The sequence below is a fragment of the Lontra canadensis genome, unplaced genomic scaffold, assembly GCF_010015895.1.
Source record: "Lontra canadensis isolate GAN:19392208 unplaced genomic scaffold, GSC_riverotter_1.0 scaffold38, whole genome shotgun sequence".
Classification (NCBI taxonomy): domain Eukaryota; kingdom Metazoa; phylum Chordata; class Mammalia; order Carnivora; family Mustelidae; genus Lontra; species Lontra canadensis.
Window position 1 is genome coordinate 18,453,795 of NW_022631032.1, and position 13,771 is coordinate 18,467,565.

General features: G+C 45.9%; 1 protein-coding gene across 1 annotated transcript in view; it reads right to left on the reverse strand.

The window, feature by feature from the left end:
- The window catches only part of RFTN1 (raftlin, lipid raft linker 1), a 134,597-nt gene that overhangs the window by 33,374 nt on the left and 87,452 nt on the right, over positions 1-13,771 (reverse strand). The window contains exon 6 of the mRNA XM_032869262.1: positions 4,752-4,867. Coding sequence (XP_032725153.1) covers positions 4,752-4,867 — 116 coding nt within the window. The remainder of the gene's footprint in view (positions 1-4,751; positions 4,868-13,771) is intronic.

Sequence of the window (13,771 nt, forward strand, 5' to 3'; positions counted from 1 at the left end):
AGTGGTGCGGGCTGGAAAAGACTAAGAAAAAAAAAATCGGGGAAACAAGGATTCTGCAGTGTGATCCCTTTCCTAAACTTTCATGAAACTGACCCAGGACACCAGTGACAGCAACACTTTGGGTGTGGTTTACACAAGAAAGATGAATTCCAATCCAAGTTACACACTTGTAACTCTAAAAGATTGGCAAATGTATGCATAGTTATGTATTTTACATTAAAATAAAATGTGCGAAATATGAATGTGATTTTCTTTGGTTCTTTTTAATTGACTTTTTCAATTAACTCTCCAACCACCATACCAACTGCATCAACTAAAAGTGCTTTCCCTGTTACCTTGTGGTCAGTTCGGGCAGCAAATTTCACAGGGAGCACAGATGAACTAGAAGGAGTTCCGGGGAGAGGGATGAAGATGGCCTCAGGGGCACTTAACAGCGTCCACAGCAGTGGTGGGTTGTCAGGCTGAGGGTATGCAGCCTCAGAAGGAAGAAGAGGGTCCCTGCCATTCTCCTTCCGGCTCTTACTCTTGACCTACTCATCTGCATTTCCCTTTCTTTTCAAAGAAGGACCTTTCAGCTCACCCTCTAGATTGTAAACTCAAAGAAGGCAAACAAAATAACCATTAGAAGTGTTCTATGAATAGTAGTTCCATACTACTCACAACTGCCTTTAATTTAGGCCACAGGTTTCCAATTGAGAAAAATACAATGCATTTGGCTCCACACCTCCCCTAGCCCACCTCTGCTGTGCTTTTAGAACAAGATCAAGGCAACAGGGGGAGGATCTTTCTAGTTGATTACACCAGGTGACCAATCAAAGAAAGTGCTATTTACTTACCAAATGCCAAGTAGTACACTCGCAACTTTTTAATATTACGTTTTCATTCTCAACTTTGAAAGGTTAGCAGCATCCTCACTTAACAACAGAAAGAGGGAAAAAATGAAGAGGGGGGTGACTGACTTTTCATACACTGTCACTTGGCTGGCAGTGAGAGAGCCAGGATGCATTCCCCAGCCCAGCCTCTGAGATCTACATTCTCTTTCCAACATACTGCAGTGTCTGCGGAGCTGTGAAGAGCTAGATGGGCTTTCTCGTGAGAGCGTGCATGCTTGTGTGTGCGAATGTGTGCTCATGTGTGGACAGGGAAGTCAGGCAGCTGTGGCTTGGCTGAATGAGAATGGTCCATCTGTCCACATGGTTGAGGCTGCGAATATGCGTGGGAGTAAAGAGACTGAAAAGCAATAGGCCAGTCCCAACTGTGAAAAAAGAGAAAAAGCTGGTCAGAAATGTTTTGTGGTCAGAGCCCAGGAGTTTATGGGCGGGCCTGGCAGGGTCAGCCACGAGCCAAGAAGGACCTGCCCAGGGCTTGTACTGGAAAGACCTTTCCCAGAGGCCAAAGGGTGGAGAAGAGAGGAAGCTGTTGGGTCTTAAGGGTGGAAGGTGGGTTTGCTGGACAAACACCCCCAAAAGTGGGGGGCTGTGCAGAAGTGGGGCCGTCTGTGGGGGGACTAGTGAATGGTCTGACCGAGCCTCTTCAAAGAGCTGAGCCGTGGGCCAGCATGCTCTGGCCTGGACACGGCTGGGCTGCGCCGGGACACACTTGTATACAGGTGGTTCTGCTAAGGCGGGATTCTCAAAGTGGGCTTGAAAAGGAAACTCAGTAGGGGAGAACTGGCTATCTGTGTGCTTGAAAGCTCTTAAGTGATTAAAGCCCAATTCTGAGAAGTATATGTGTACCTCATGCTGAACCAAAAAGGCTTCCACCCAATTCAGGAAGCCTTTACTGGAAGACTTAGAGAACAAATACGATCAACCCCAGGCCAAGAAACTCAAAGTGAAGGAAGGAACGTGGATAAAGAAATCACGTAATCGTAATAGGAGCTGATAGGCTTATGCACAGAGAATCATGGAAATACAGAGGACGAGTCTTTAATTCTGAAGGAGTCTGAAAGAATTCCTGGAGGAGGTGACCTATGAGCTAACCCTCAGTCTGTCCATACCAGCCATGAAGAGGGAGAGGAACCCATATGCCGAGGGGTACAGTCTGTCCAGATCTCCCCTCCTTTGGTCCTCAAGAGATGGCAATCAGAGACTGATGCTGCTAAAATGGACAAGGCTCTGTTTGCATTGTGGGAAGTCTGGGAATGCTCCAACGGCACGAGAGAAAAGAGCGAGTCTGAAGACTTGTGCAGGGAAAACTGGCGAACACCTACATCAAAACCATTAATCCGCCTGTCACCATCAGGAAAATTAAGAAAATGTGTTTCTGCCGAACTGGAAGCCAGCCACACCTGCCTATCATGTTGACGTGTGATGGAATAAAGGACCAGCCAGTGATGTGCTGCTAAATGCTTACAACTGGGTTTCTGTGGGGAAAAAAAATAAAATAAAAAAACAACAACCACCACCCCTGATTTCTGGGCTTTGCCAATTTTCATGGTGCAGTACTTCCACTGTGGCCAGCTTCGAGCTACCATGTGGTTGAATCTGTCACTGAGTATGAAGTTGGGAAGAGACACACAGAACTGGCTTTGCAGGCGGGGGCAGGGGGAGAAAGGGACAAAGGATCACAACGACATGACCCAAAACTAGTATCACCAACTAGATTAATGCACAAAAAGAAGAGGTCATGAGAAAGAAAGCTCAAACATCCGAGAAAGAAATAAAATTAACAAATAAACCTAACGGAAACCAATCTGCATAGCCAGGAAAACTTTCTGAATACATCTTAATCTTTCCTGATCGAGGCTCTTAATCCAGGAAACTGAACTCTGAATTAAAAAGACAATTGTGTTCTTATTCTAGTCTGTAACCTTATCTTCCTCCCACAGACATTTTAGATAGAGGATGTACGCATTCTGGTTACACAGCAAGGGCACCGTTTTGAGGGGTGAAGAGAGACGGGCCATCGGTGTGTTCTCCCAATACCACCTTTGTCATACAGCACACAACCACAGACAGCTGCAAGACTCTGCATTTACCCAACTTCGCAGGTGACGATGATGCTGCTGATCCTGGGACCACACGGTGAGGTTCTGGATCATTGCCATCAAGTCACCTTTCTTGAGAAAAGCACACTGTCCTCCCCTAACAGTCATCTGAATGTGCAGATGGCAAGAGATGTTACACCCCACCTGTGGCCTGCCAATCACTTGCCCACAAGCATCTGTTTCCGGTGTGGCCATGCATGGCTTGCTGTTCTGGCCGAGTGTTTCAGAGGAAACAGAGTTATGGAGTATTGAAGTACATGGGCTGGTTTAATGAGGTCCTTAAGGTCCTCAGTTACTACTCCTATGATGTCATATTTCATCCAACCGCATGTGGTGAGCTTCATGAACAGCACGGCCCTATCTTAAACGCAGGGAGCTCAGGGCCCGAGAGGGATGTGACCTGCCCTTGCTGGACTCTCCATGCTAGTCAGAGCCTCATCTCCTTTGCTTCCCGTTTCCAGTTAAGGGCGTGGAGACCCACTGAGACCAAAGCTGGCCGGAAGAAGTAGCACAGCCTGATAGCAAATAGGTCATCCCCTGAATTCTTTCTTTCCTTAAAGACCCCTGACCCCTAACCTAACTGGGCCTGGATGCTATGTTTTAGGAATTCTTGTTTCTGATTGATTACTACAGTTTTCCTTTGTCCTCTGCGGCTTTCAGACTTGCAGGCAGTGATAAGTCGGACACGGGCATGCCCCCAGCAGCTCCATGGACCGTCTCGAGTCTTCTCAGAACTGCTCCGGCTTCGAGAACGGGTCACGGTGCCCTTGGGGCACCTGCTGCTGTCCAGCAACCAGGTGAGGGAGTCACCTGCCATCAGGCGGCAGTTCCAGAGGGCACAAGGGCGTGGCAAGCACCTCCTGGGGGCTGGTGGGACCCAGCACCCCCATACTCCTCACAGAGAGCTGCACCCACATCCGTCCTACTTTGGCACAGAGAGCCCAGTTTGGGAAGTATCCTCAGGGTGATGCCAACCCTGTGTTCTTCCAGGGCCCATGTAAGATATCAGCTCAGAAATCAGTCCTACAGGTTCAGAGGGCTTCTCCCTTTACATCCAGCATGCTGGGTGGGTAAGAGACTAGCCTGAAAAGCCTATTCTCCTATGGCTGGAGAAATACCATCAACGTATATACCAGCGAATCTCAGAAATAAATCACCTTTTCCAGCATCCCAGGGGAATGTGGCTTGAGGAATTCCTCTGTCCACAGCAGCTTCATCGCTTCACGGGTCAACACCTCTCAAAAGACATCTTTCAGCATTTACTGTGTAGCCTTAGGCCAGGGACCTAACCCCTCTGTGCCTCAGTTTCATCATCTGTCAAATGGGGGCAGTCATGTACTTGCCTCCTAGGACTATCGCAAACGTTACGTGAGTGTGTGTGCCCAAATTTCTTCCAAGGATACTTGGCAGAGGAAGCCAGAGGGTCTAAATCCAATAATAACGTCACTCTTATGGTAGTCACAGACTCTGTGCTGGCCTCATTTATGTCACTTGGAGTTTTCAGTTATATGCAAATGAATGCAAGAAGACTCTCCTTCCACCCAATGATCCAGCACACACACAGTGTTTTTCCTACAGAAAGGGAAAGCGGGGCCCATGCCCCCAACTAAAGTGCATGAAAGGATGAATGGGGCCTTGTAGGGTCTACCCAGGTCAAACTGCCTTTCAGAGAAAAGCTACTGCAGACACGGGCAGACCAAGCAAGTGGATAATACAATCACTGTCCAAACAAAAGAAACTCCACTGCCCATCCCACACTTACTTCCAGGACTGTCCATTGTTCGACAACAATAGCATCATAGCCCTGCATGGTTTTGCTATCTTCTGTGGCAACAGCTTCAAAAATGAATACTCCATCTGTCAGGCCATGGAAGGAATCTGTGGAAAAAGAAAAAGGCGGGGTGGGGGATGGGGTTCTGTAAACCGTCTGTGGCAGAAGCCTTACAAGCAGCAAAAATTTTCACTGCATTCATTAATAATCCCAATCAGAACATCTTTTCAGCATGTTAATTAAAGAAGGCACACACAACCATAGAGTCTAGCCCCATCAGAGTGAATGAGACTAATTTACCTCGCAGTTCTGAATAATATCCTTGATTTTATGAGCCCAAATTTCATTGTTAGCAATCACCATTTGATTTCATGCGTTTACCTTCTTTTTCACGCTCCAACGTCAGGATGCACCGGGGAGAACTTATTCAGGGTAAAACACAGTCATTTAGAGACAGTTTTTAGAAGAAAACTATATTTAGGTAGAAGAGATTTTTTTTTTTAAGGGGGACAGATATAACACACCAGATCCGAGCTTGTCAGATTCATTCTAGATACACAGATTCTTGGAAGTTCTCATGATGTGAGCAGCTGTACGGACAGCTCTTTAGCTAGCTCTGGTCAAGGCAGAATCTGCGGGAAAGGGAAATTTTCCCAAACAATTTACCACTGAAAATGTTTCCTCAGACATTGCTCTAGTCAGTCTACCAGGTCCCGAGTTCCACACAATTCAACAAACTTACAGTATACATATAACAGGATTCAAGAAGGATTCATAGTCTTAGGCAAGGGGCGTATAAAGAAAATTACAACAAGGTCCCCACCACAGTAGAAATCATTACAGTGGTGTTTTCTGCTCCCCCTTTTAATGGCTCCTAAATCCCCTAAATTCACTTAGATAAGAGATTTTGGGAAAGAAGACTGGCCAGAGAAGCAAGTGGTTTGGATCTATTATCTGTCATGAAAAGGGATGTGACCCCTTTCAGAGGCTTGGTCTCTCATCTGTGATACAGGATTGAGGATACAGAATCACTCCTGGCCCCGAGATTCCATGCTACAAATCAGCCACATCACTATGTACTGAATTGTGTCCTCCCCCACACCCCAAATTCATATTTTGAAAAACTAAATTCCCAAGTGACTGTATCTGGAGATAGGGCCTCTAGGGAGTCAATTAAGGTTAAATGAAGTCATAAGGGCGGACCATAGTCTGATTAAGACTGATGTCCTTGGGGTGCCTGGGTGGCTCAGTGGGTTAAAGCCTCTGCCTCCAGCTTAGGTCATGATCCCAAGGTCCTGGGATTAAGCCCCACATTGGGCTCTCTGCTCCGAGGGGAGCCTGCTTTCTCCTCCCTCTTTGCCTGCTTGTGATCTCTGTCAAATAAATAAATAAAATCTTAAAAAAAAAAAAAAAAGACTGATGTCCTTACCAGAAGAGGAAGACACCATAGCATCCCCCCCCACTCCCCTCACCCTGCACAGAGGGAAGACCAGACAAGGATCTAGAAAGAAGGGTGGCTGTGTACATGCTAAGAAGGGAGGCCTCAACCAGAAGCCAAATTTGCCAGCCCCTTAACCATGGACACCCAGACTCCTGAACTATGAGGAAATAAATGTCTCTAATTTAAACCATCCAGTCTGTGGTATTTTGCTATGGTGATACACATAGAAATATGTTTAATGATATACTATTTTTATTTCAAAAGGATAATGCACATAATAATAATAAATAAATAAATAAATAAATAAATATATATATATATATATATATATATATATTTTTTTTTATCAGAAAGAGAGGTAAATTCAGAAAGTCCTTTGAATCAAACTGGAGTTCAGGAACTGCCAGCATTTTCCCGAAGCCATAAAAAAACAAGACCGGCAGATGTAAATACTTAACAAATATTTAGCCTCTGTCTTCCAACAGACCTCATAAACAAAATCCAAAGGTCATTAAGTGAGAAAATTATTTGCAACAACAAACATAAATAAATAAATGGCTATGCTTAACATTTTTTATATGTGTATAAAAAGCTCATGGTGCTCAAGGGAATTTTTAACTGCATGATCTTTCTGGAGAGCAATTTCACAATGTCTCAAGAGCCTGAAACAAAAAAGTCCATCCTCTTTGACCCAAAAATCCTACCTCTTTCAGTCTATTCTAAGGTAATAATCACTAAAGCCATCAAATATTTAACTACAAGCATTACTTATAAAATTCCTTGAAAACATAATCTAGAGGCTCCTGCGTGGCTGAGCTGGTTAAGTGTCTGCCTCTTGGTTTCGGCTTAGGTCATGATCTAGGGGTCCTGAGATGGAACCTGTGTTAGGCTCTGCACTCAGCAGGGAATCTCCTTGAGATTCTCTCTCCCCCTCTCTCTGCCCCTCCCGTTCATGCACTCTCTCTCACATAAGCAAATTTTTAAAAAAATCTAAAAACTCAACAATCCAAATATTCAACCATAGAAAAGTAGTCAAGTAAGTTAGGAGACTTCCATATGATTAAATACCATGTGGTCACAAAAAAATCATGGGAATTCAATGATTCCGAAAAATTCCTCGGAGACAATGTTATAAAGAAAAGAAAAAAAGAAAGAAACAGAATACAAGATTACAGTATGAGCTGTATGTGAATTTTGTTAAAAGGGGTCAAACAAACTTTAAAGAAATACATGAAATCTATTAGTAGGTATGAATGGTGGAATTAAGTACAATTTGCATTTTCTACAAGGTTAATGCAAGAGTTAACACAAGCATAATACAAGATACAGATGAAAAATAATTTTCTTTTTCTCTCCTCTACGTGGTTCTGGAAGGCAGAACTAGAATCAAAAAGTTTTAGGAACTATGGGGAGAAAATTTTAGTACAATAAAATAGAACCTTCCTTACAGTATTCTAAAAAATGGAAGAGAAAACCTCAGAAGAGCGAGCACTGTGTTCACTGGAAACATTCAAGCTTATACTGAAAATCTTTCTAGCTACTGGTTCATTCATTCCAATGCCTACCGAGTGTCAATTTCATGCAAGATACTCCTGTCCTCACTGAGGATCCTGCAGGCAGCAAGACAAATGAAATCTCTGCCTCATGGAGCTTCCTTTGCAATGGGGGAGGGAGATAGTAACATAATGTCACAGGTGATATATGCTATAAAAATATAAAGTAGGCTAAGGGGAAGGCAGAGGCAGTGGTTGGTTATTTTTGGAAGAGGTGATCAGGGCAGGTCTCCCTATTTTGAGTAGAGATATGAACTTAATTAAGCAAGGAAGCCTTATGGATCTTCAGGGTTTGAGAGTTCTAGGTAGAGGACAGAGCTGGAGTAGAAACGCACAGTGAATGAGGGACAGCCAAGGACCGCAAGAACAATGGAACCATGAGAGAAGGAAGTCAAGACTAAGATGACTGGTGGGGAGACCAGACAATGAGGGGCTTAGCCATGTGATTTGTCAGGCCAATGGGATATTAGCAGGTATGATGTCATTGGGGCTTGGCAAACACTTGAGTGGTTGAGTTTCACCTCTTCTGTCTCTGCCACCACTTGGAAAGGACATGCCCCAGCTGGCCCATTGGTTCCAAGTACTTGAAGATGCATGGAACAGAGCTTCCCCAGGGGAGCTCAGCTTAGATCAGCTCTCCCACAGACCTGACAGTAAGCCCCGCTGAGGTCAGCAGAACTGCCTCATGTTATTGCTCAGGCCAACCCACAAATATGACAGAATAAATCATTACTGTTCTAAGTCAAGGACTCTGGAGTGTTTGTTGCACAGCATTATTGCGGCAATAGCTGACTGATGGGTGTACTTCTGTTTGGCTTGGCTGTATTCTTGATTATTCCAGAATGATAGGCCTGACCAGCTCAACAAACCACGGCTGTGAGATTCCTGGAGCCCAGCAGCCTTACCCAGATACTGTTCTAACCTGACAAGGTAATACTCCATTTCAAGTAAGATCAATGTAACTTAATCAACTTACAACAACAACCATGTGCCAGTTCCTTATTTGTTTTCCTAAACTGAAAGACTGTTATCAAAGAGCTTTAGCAAAAGTGCTAAGCTTGCCTCTTTCATCTGCTCTGCTAAAAAGTTTTCCCCAGGTGTTTGCTCGAGGCCCTCCTAACGGACATTCTACAGAGATAACCAGGGAAGAACAGGGCTGCTCTTCAGCTGAACCACATTACAAGTATTTGAGGCTTTAGGACAAGAGGGACCATCATCAAACTCACCTTTAAGATCCAGCTGGAGCTCCTGCCGCAGTAGGAACGCCCTATAGAACCACTTTGAATAAAGCTTTCCCAAGTCCTGAGCTGGGGATTCTTAGGACTAGAATTGGGGATTCTTGGGACTAGAATAGATTCAACGATTCCCTCAGGATTATACCAACACAGCACAAACTCCCACAAGGCTTCTATCAAAAGATGCTCTCTCCAATTTCCAAAGTCTTTACATACAAAGTTCCTCAATGGAAAACGTGTAAGCCCTTAAAATGTGCCTACTATGCGCTTGGCGATCTGACAGAAGCATGATGGTGCATGTTTAGCCTACCAACAGCCTCGTATGGCAGAGCTGGGGTCCAGAAGGGGGAAGGAGTCACTGCCGCTCAGCCAGACATCCTTCCCCAGCCCTGGCCTGGCTTCCGCTCCTGCCTCCCAGCTCACAAGCCTGGAAGGACGACTGTGTGGCCAGTGGGGAGAAGTATGGCCAGACGTGGGCTGTGAAGTAGGAATGAGCCGGGTCCTTATTTAGCTGTCTCATCCACTGTCTGCTCTCCCACCTTTCAGTCCACCGCTCTGCTATTCTGAACCCAGAGTGCTGATTCACTTGCTTAACTCTAATGCAAGTTCAGAATGGCTGTCAAAATTTGATCATCTGTAACAGCAAAAAAGTCAGTGAAGCACAGAGAGCAGACAGCTGGGCTTTTAAAGAGCCCCTCGCTTTGACACCCTCGTCCACTCCCCAACCTCTCATTGCCTTTACTGGCTCAGCCTTGCTATAATGTGCACCAAGCTGGGTATGAAGAGGTCTAGCTTAGAGTGAAGGCTCCCAACATAAAAGGTTAAATCACCCTACATCTATGGAAAACACTCCATTATTACTGCATTTTTTTATTAAAGTAAAGATGGTTCCCTACTGTGCACAGAGAGCTATTTGCCCCGGTATCATATAAATATTTGATGTTGGTCTTTTGGCAAAAGGCCACCTTAACATTCCAAGCTTATGATTTATAAGAAGGATGTGGGAAAAGGAGATGAGCCCTATTATTCTAAGAGGTGAATTCGGTGGGGGTCACCGCTTTTCCCCTGCAGCCTCTGGGACCTAGCAAGCTAAACTTCAGGCTTACCCTTATGGTGTTCCCCAGAGTTCAGTTAGAAAACGTGCACATGGTGACAACTGATATGCAGTCTGGTTTTGCAGGATGAAATAAAAAGTCACCATTCTCCTGTTAACAAGCTAGACTGGACTACTGGGTAGCCAGCCTAACAGATTTCCTTGGGTCCCTGAGAGCCCCCCCATTCTACATCAGAGGCTGCTCACAGCCCCACCTCGGTGCCAGCAATGAAATGTGCCAACTGCATAACCGTAACTGTGCCTTCTGTCACATGGACCTGTAACCCCCACCATAAATGTAATCACTGGTCATGCAACCCCAGGTCATGGTACCGTGCTGCTCACCAACAACCATACCATGCCTAATTGGCTGACATTATGAAAAGAGTGAGCAGGCTTATTGCCTTCCATTTCCTGAGCCCTCATGGCTGCTCTTGGCATGCCTTCGATCCTGCATTCCAACTTTTAAGTGGTGAGTGATCTAGAGGAGGTATCCCCCTCTTCAGTTATATCAAGGTGAGCCAGCAAGGGCAGAACGATTTAACCAACCAGACGGGGAAGGAACGCTCTGATTCAGTGCTTGCTGGTCCTGAGACGTAAGATCAGGCACGGCTGACAGTTTCTCCTGGAATCTTTTCCCCCAATCTGCAAGGCTACTCATTCCCTCTTAGTGGGTGAGCGGACAGAGGTCACAGGAGTTCATTCATGTGTTCATGTTCAAATAGAATGCAAGGGCCAGACTAGCTCTAAACTGTGGCTGATTTGATTCCGAAACCTACGCCCTTTCAAACATGAAGAGATGCGCTGAGCTACCTCGCTGAGCTACCACGCTGTGCCAGGCGCTGGGGCTCCAGCTGGGCGTGGTCATCCCCAACTCTGGACCCTAGCCTTTCGAAGTCACCTGACTTCCACACCCTACTCCAGCCGTGGTGTTTCGGGTGGCATCTTAGTGGGGTCACAGGGAGATTGGCCTTAGGGCTTCCTTTTGAGGTTAAAACTGCACAGACGCCATGCCTTCCTCTAAGGGGCAAAAAATAAAAATAAAAATATACTTGGAAGTGGATCAGGTATGTATATACCGACACAAGGGATAACATACAGCAGTGAGGAGAAAAATGATCTGCAATTATACGTAAAAATGTGCATGAGTGTCACAAATGCAATGAGTCAAAGAAGCCAAACCCAAGGAGGGCATTCACTTACGTGTTCATGTAAAGTTTACAACTCATCTCTGGCATTTCAAGGTGTGACTACGGTTATTCTTGGGGGATAGGGACTATAAGGGGTATATGAGGGGGGCTTTTAGGGGGCTGGTATATTCTATGTCTTGATCTGGTGCTGGTTACATGGATATGCTCACCTTGTGGAAATTACTAGGCTCTATCTTTATAGTGTGCATAGTTTTCTGTATGTGTGTGATACAGGGATAATAAGTTCATTTGAAGATGCGCTATGGATACAAGGGAAAATGCATGTAAGGTATACGGAAGGCCCACCCCCCACATTAGTAAGTGTTCCTCTAAAACACGAGCCATGCCTGTAATCAGCAGGCCAAACATTCCCGGAGATGGCGGCGTTCCAAGGAAGTGGCTGCTGGAAGCACCTGGAACTGCCTCATCTCCTTTCCTTTCCGTTCCGCCTACACCTAGTTCTTCAGGCCCCCAGGCTCCTGTGATGCGCACCCTAACACCAGCTTCTCCCCTCATCTCCACTGGTATTACCAAACATCATCCGGAAGCTTTTATCCATCACCTCCTGTATACGGTGTGTGGTGCCCCGACACTGGGGTGCTAAGAAGGATAGGACGCAGAACTCACCCGAGGGCTTGTTAAGTACATCTGTATAAAACATGTATCTTGTGTGTGTATTTTATTTGAAATAGGTACTTTTTTACATGTGTATTTTGCAAATATAAAGTAATGTAGGTTATGCTAGGCATCAAGAAAGATGCCAAAAGACCAAATGCCATTTGGATTTAGATGTGGCTGGGGCATCAGGGACGGTCTCAGGGAAGACAATCTTTCAGGACAGCAATGGAGAGACATCTAGGTATACTGTGTTTCCCGATGAGGTGTAGCGGGTAAAACTCAGCATCATCTGGAATGTGCTGCAGTCACAGGCCTTTAGGAAGGCGTTAGAACTAAACACCAGTTTGCCAGATATAGAGGGTAAAGAATTAGGTGGATGACATCACAAGGCAGCGACCTGACACATAATGCAGGACATTCTGCAGGGTGAGAGGCTGGCTTTATTTCAAGCAGTGAGGGTCATCAAGAAATGATTCCTCTATATCAAAGAGAAGTGAGGCCATGGTCACCGTACGCAGCACATGCTAGTGGACTGGATTCTGGTTTGAATCACCTGCTACAAAGGACATGTTGGAAACAACTGAAAACATCTGAATGTGGGGTGGGTAAGGATGATACTGCCAGAGATATAAGGACTGAGGGGGAGGGGCAGGCGAGGGTGAGGGGAGCGCCGGGGGAGTAGGGGAAGGAGAGTCAGGACAGGGCCAAGAGAGCACGGCACAAGGGTAGGGGGAAGTGGGGATGAGGATAGGACAAGGGTAGAACAAGGAATGCAGAGCAAGGACAGGGCCAGCCAGGGGACTAAGGGAGGGCCAGGGTGGGCAAGGAGAGTGGGTGGTGGCAGCAGTAGCGTCGGCGGCCAGTGATCGCAGCAGGGGACTCTGTCAGCCTGGAGGCCCTTGGCAAAAAAGCAGGCTCCTGGGTAGGTCTTCAAATGGTGGGCACCCAGCTCCACCTTGACCTTCCCCTTGGGGATAACCACCCGACTCCTCATCAACAGCAGAAGGATTCCCCTCCCCGCCTCTCCCACCCTCTGGAAGCAGAGATTCTGGCCTTTGTCTGACAGGGTGGTGTTTCTGTGTGCCTGTCTGCCTGGCTGTCTGACCCACCCCTGCACTCATTCACACTGGGGGCTGGGAACCCAGGTCCTGCTACTACCCTAAAGGTGACTGGAGCTCCCCTCCCTTCCCAAGGGCCACCCAAGCCCTCCCTGGGAGGCTAGACCTCTTGCCAACACGGTCACCTCTTTTAACCTCTCCTCATGTCTTTTTTCCCTTCCCTTACCCTTCTTTCTTTGTACTACTTCCTTGCCACTTACTGAACTTTGCAATGCCTTAATCACTATGTGCCTTAGTTTCCATAGCTGTGTCATAGGGATAACAACAGTATCTGCTTCACTGAGTTATGGGGATTAAATGAGTTCCTATGTTTGAACTGCTTAGACGAGGACCAGCACAGAGTAATTGCTAGGTGTCCATTAGCATCATTATGCTTCCCTTTTGTCTGTGTTTTGGCTTACCAGGCCCCAAGGGCATAGTCTACCCAGCCCAAGATACCTGGTCCTTCTAAGGCTTCATAACTGACCCCAGGAGAGGAGTCCTAGACTCAGCAAAGGCCCAAATTTAAGGACTGTTCAAGTTTTTCCATGTCCTAAGGGGTAAAGGCTTGAAAACAGAAGCTAGAGTCCTAACTGAATAATTCAAGCTAAGACATCACCCTGTTTATGGGACAAAGTTCTCAGGAGTTTTATGACTCTGTGGAAAATATTTCAGAGTACAAACATCCATTTAAGAATCAAGACTGTTGTTTTTCCAGATGGCAAACAGCTTAAAGATGTGCTTCCAACTCTGCCAGGTTTAGTGTAAGGAGGCTAGTTATCTT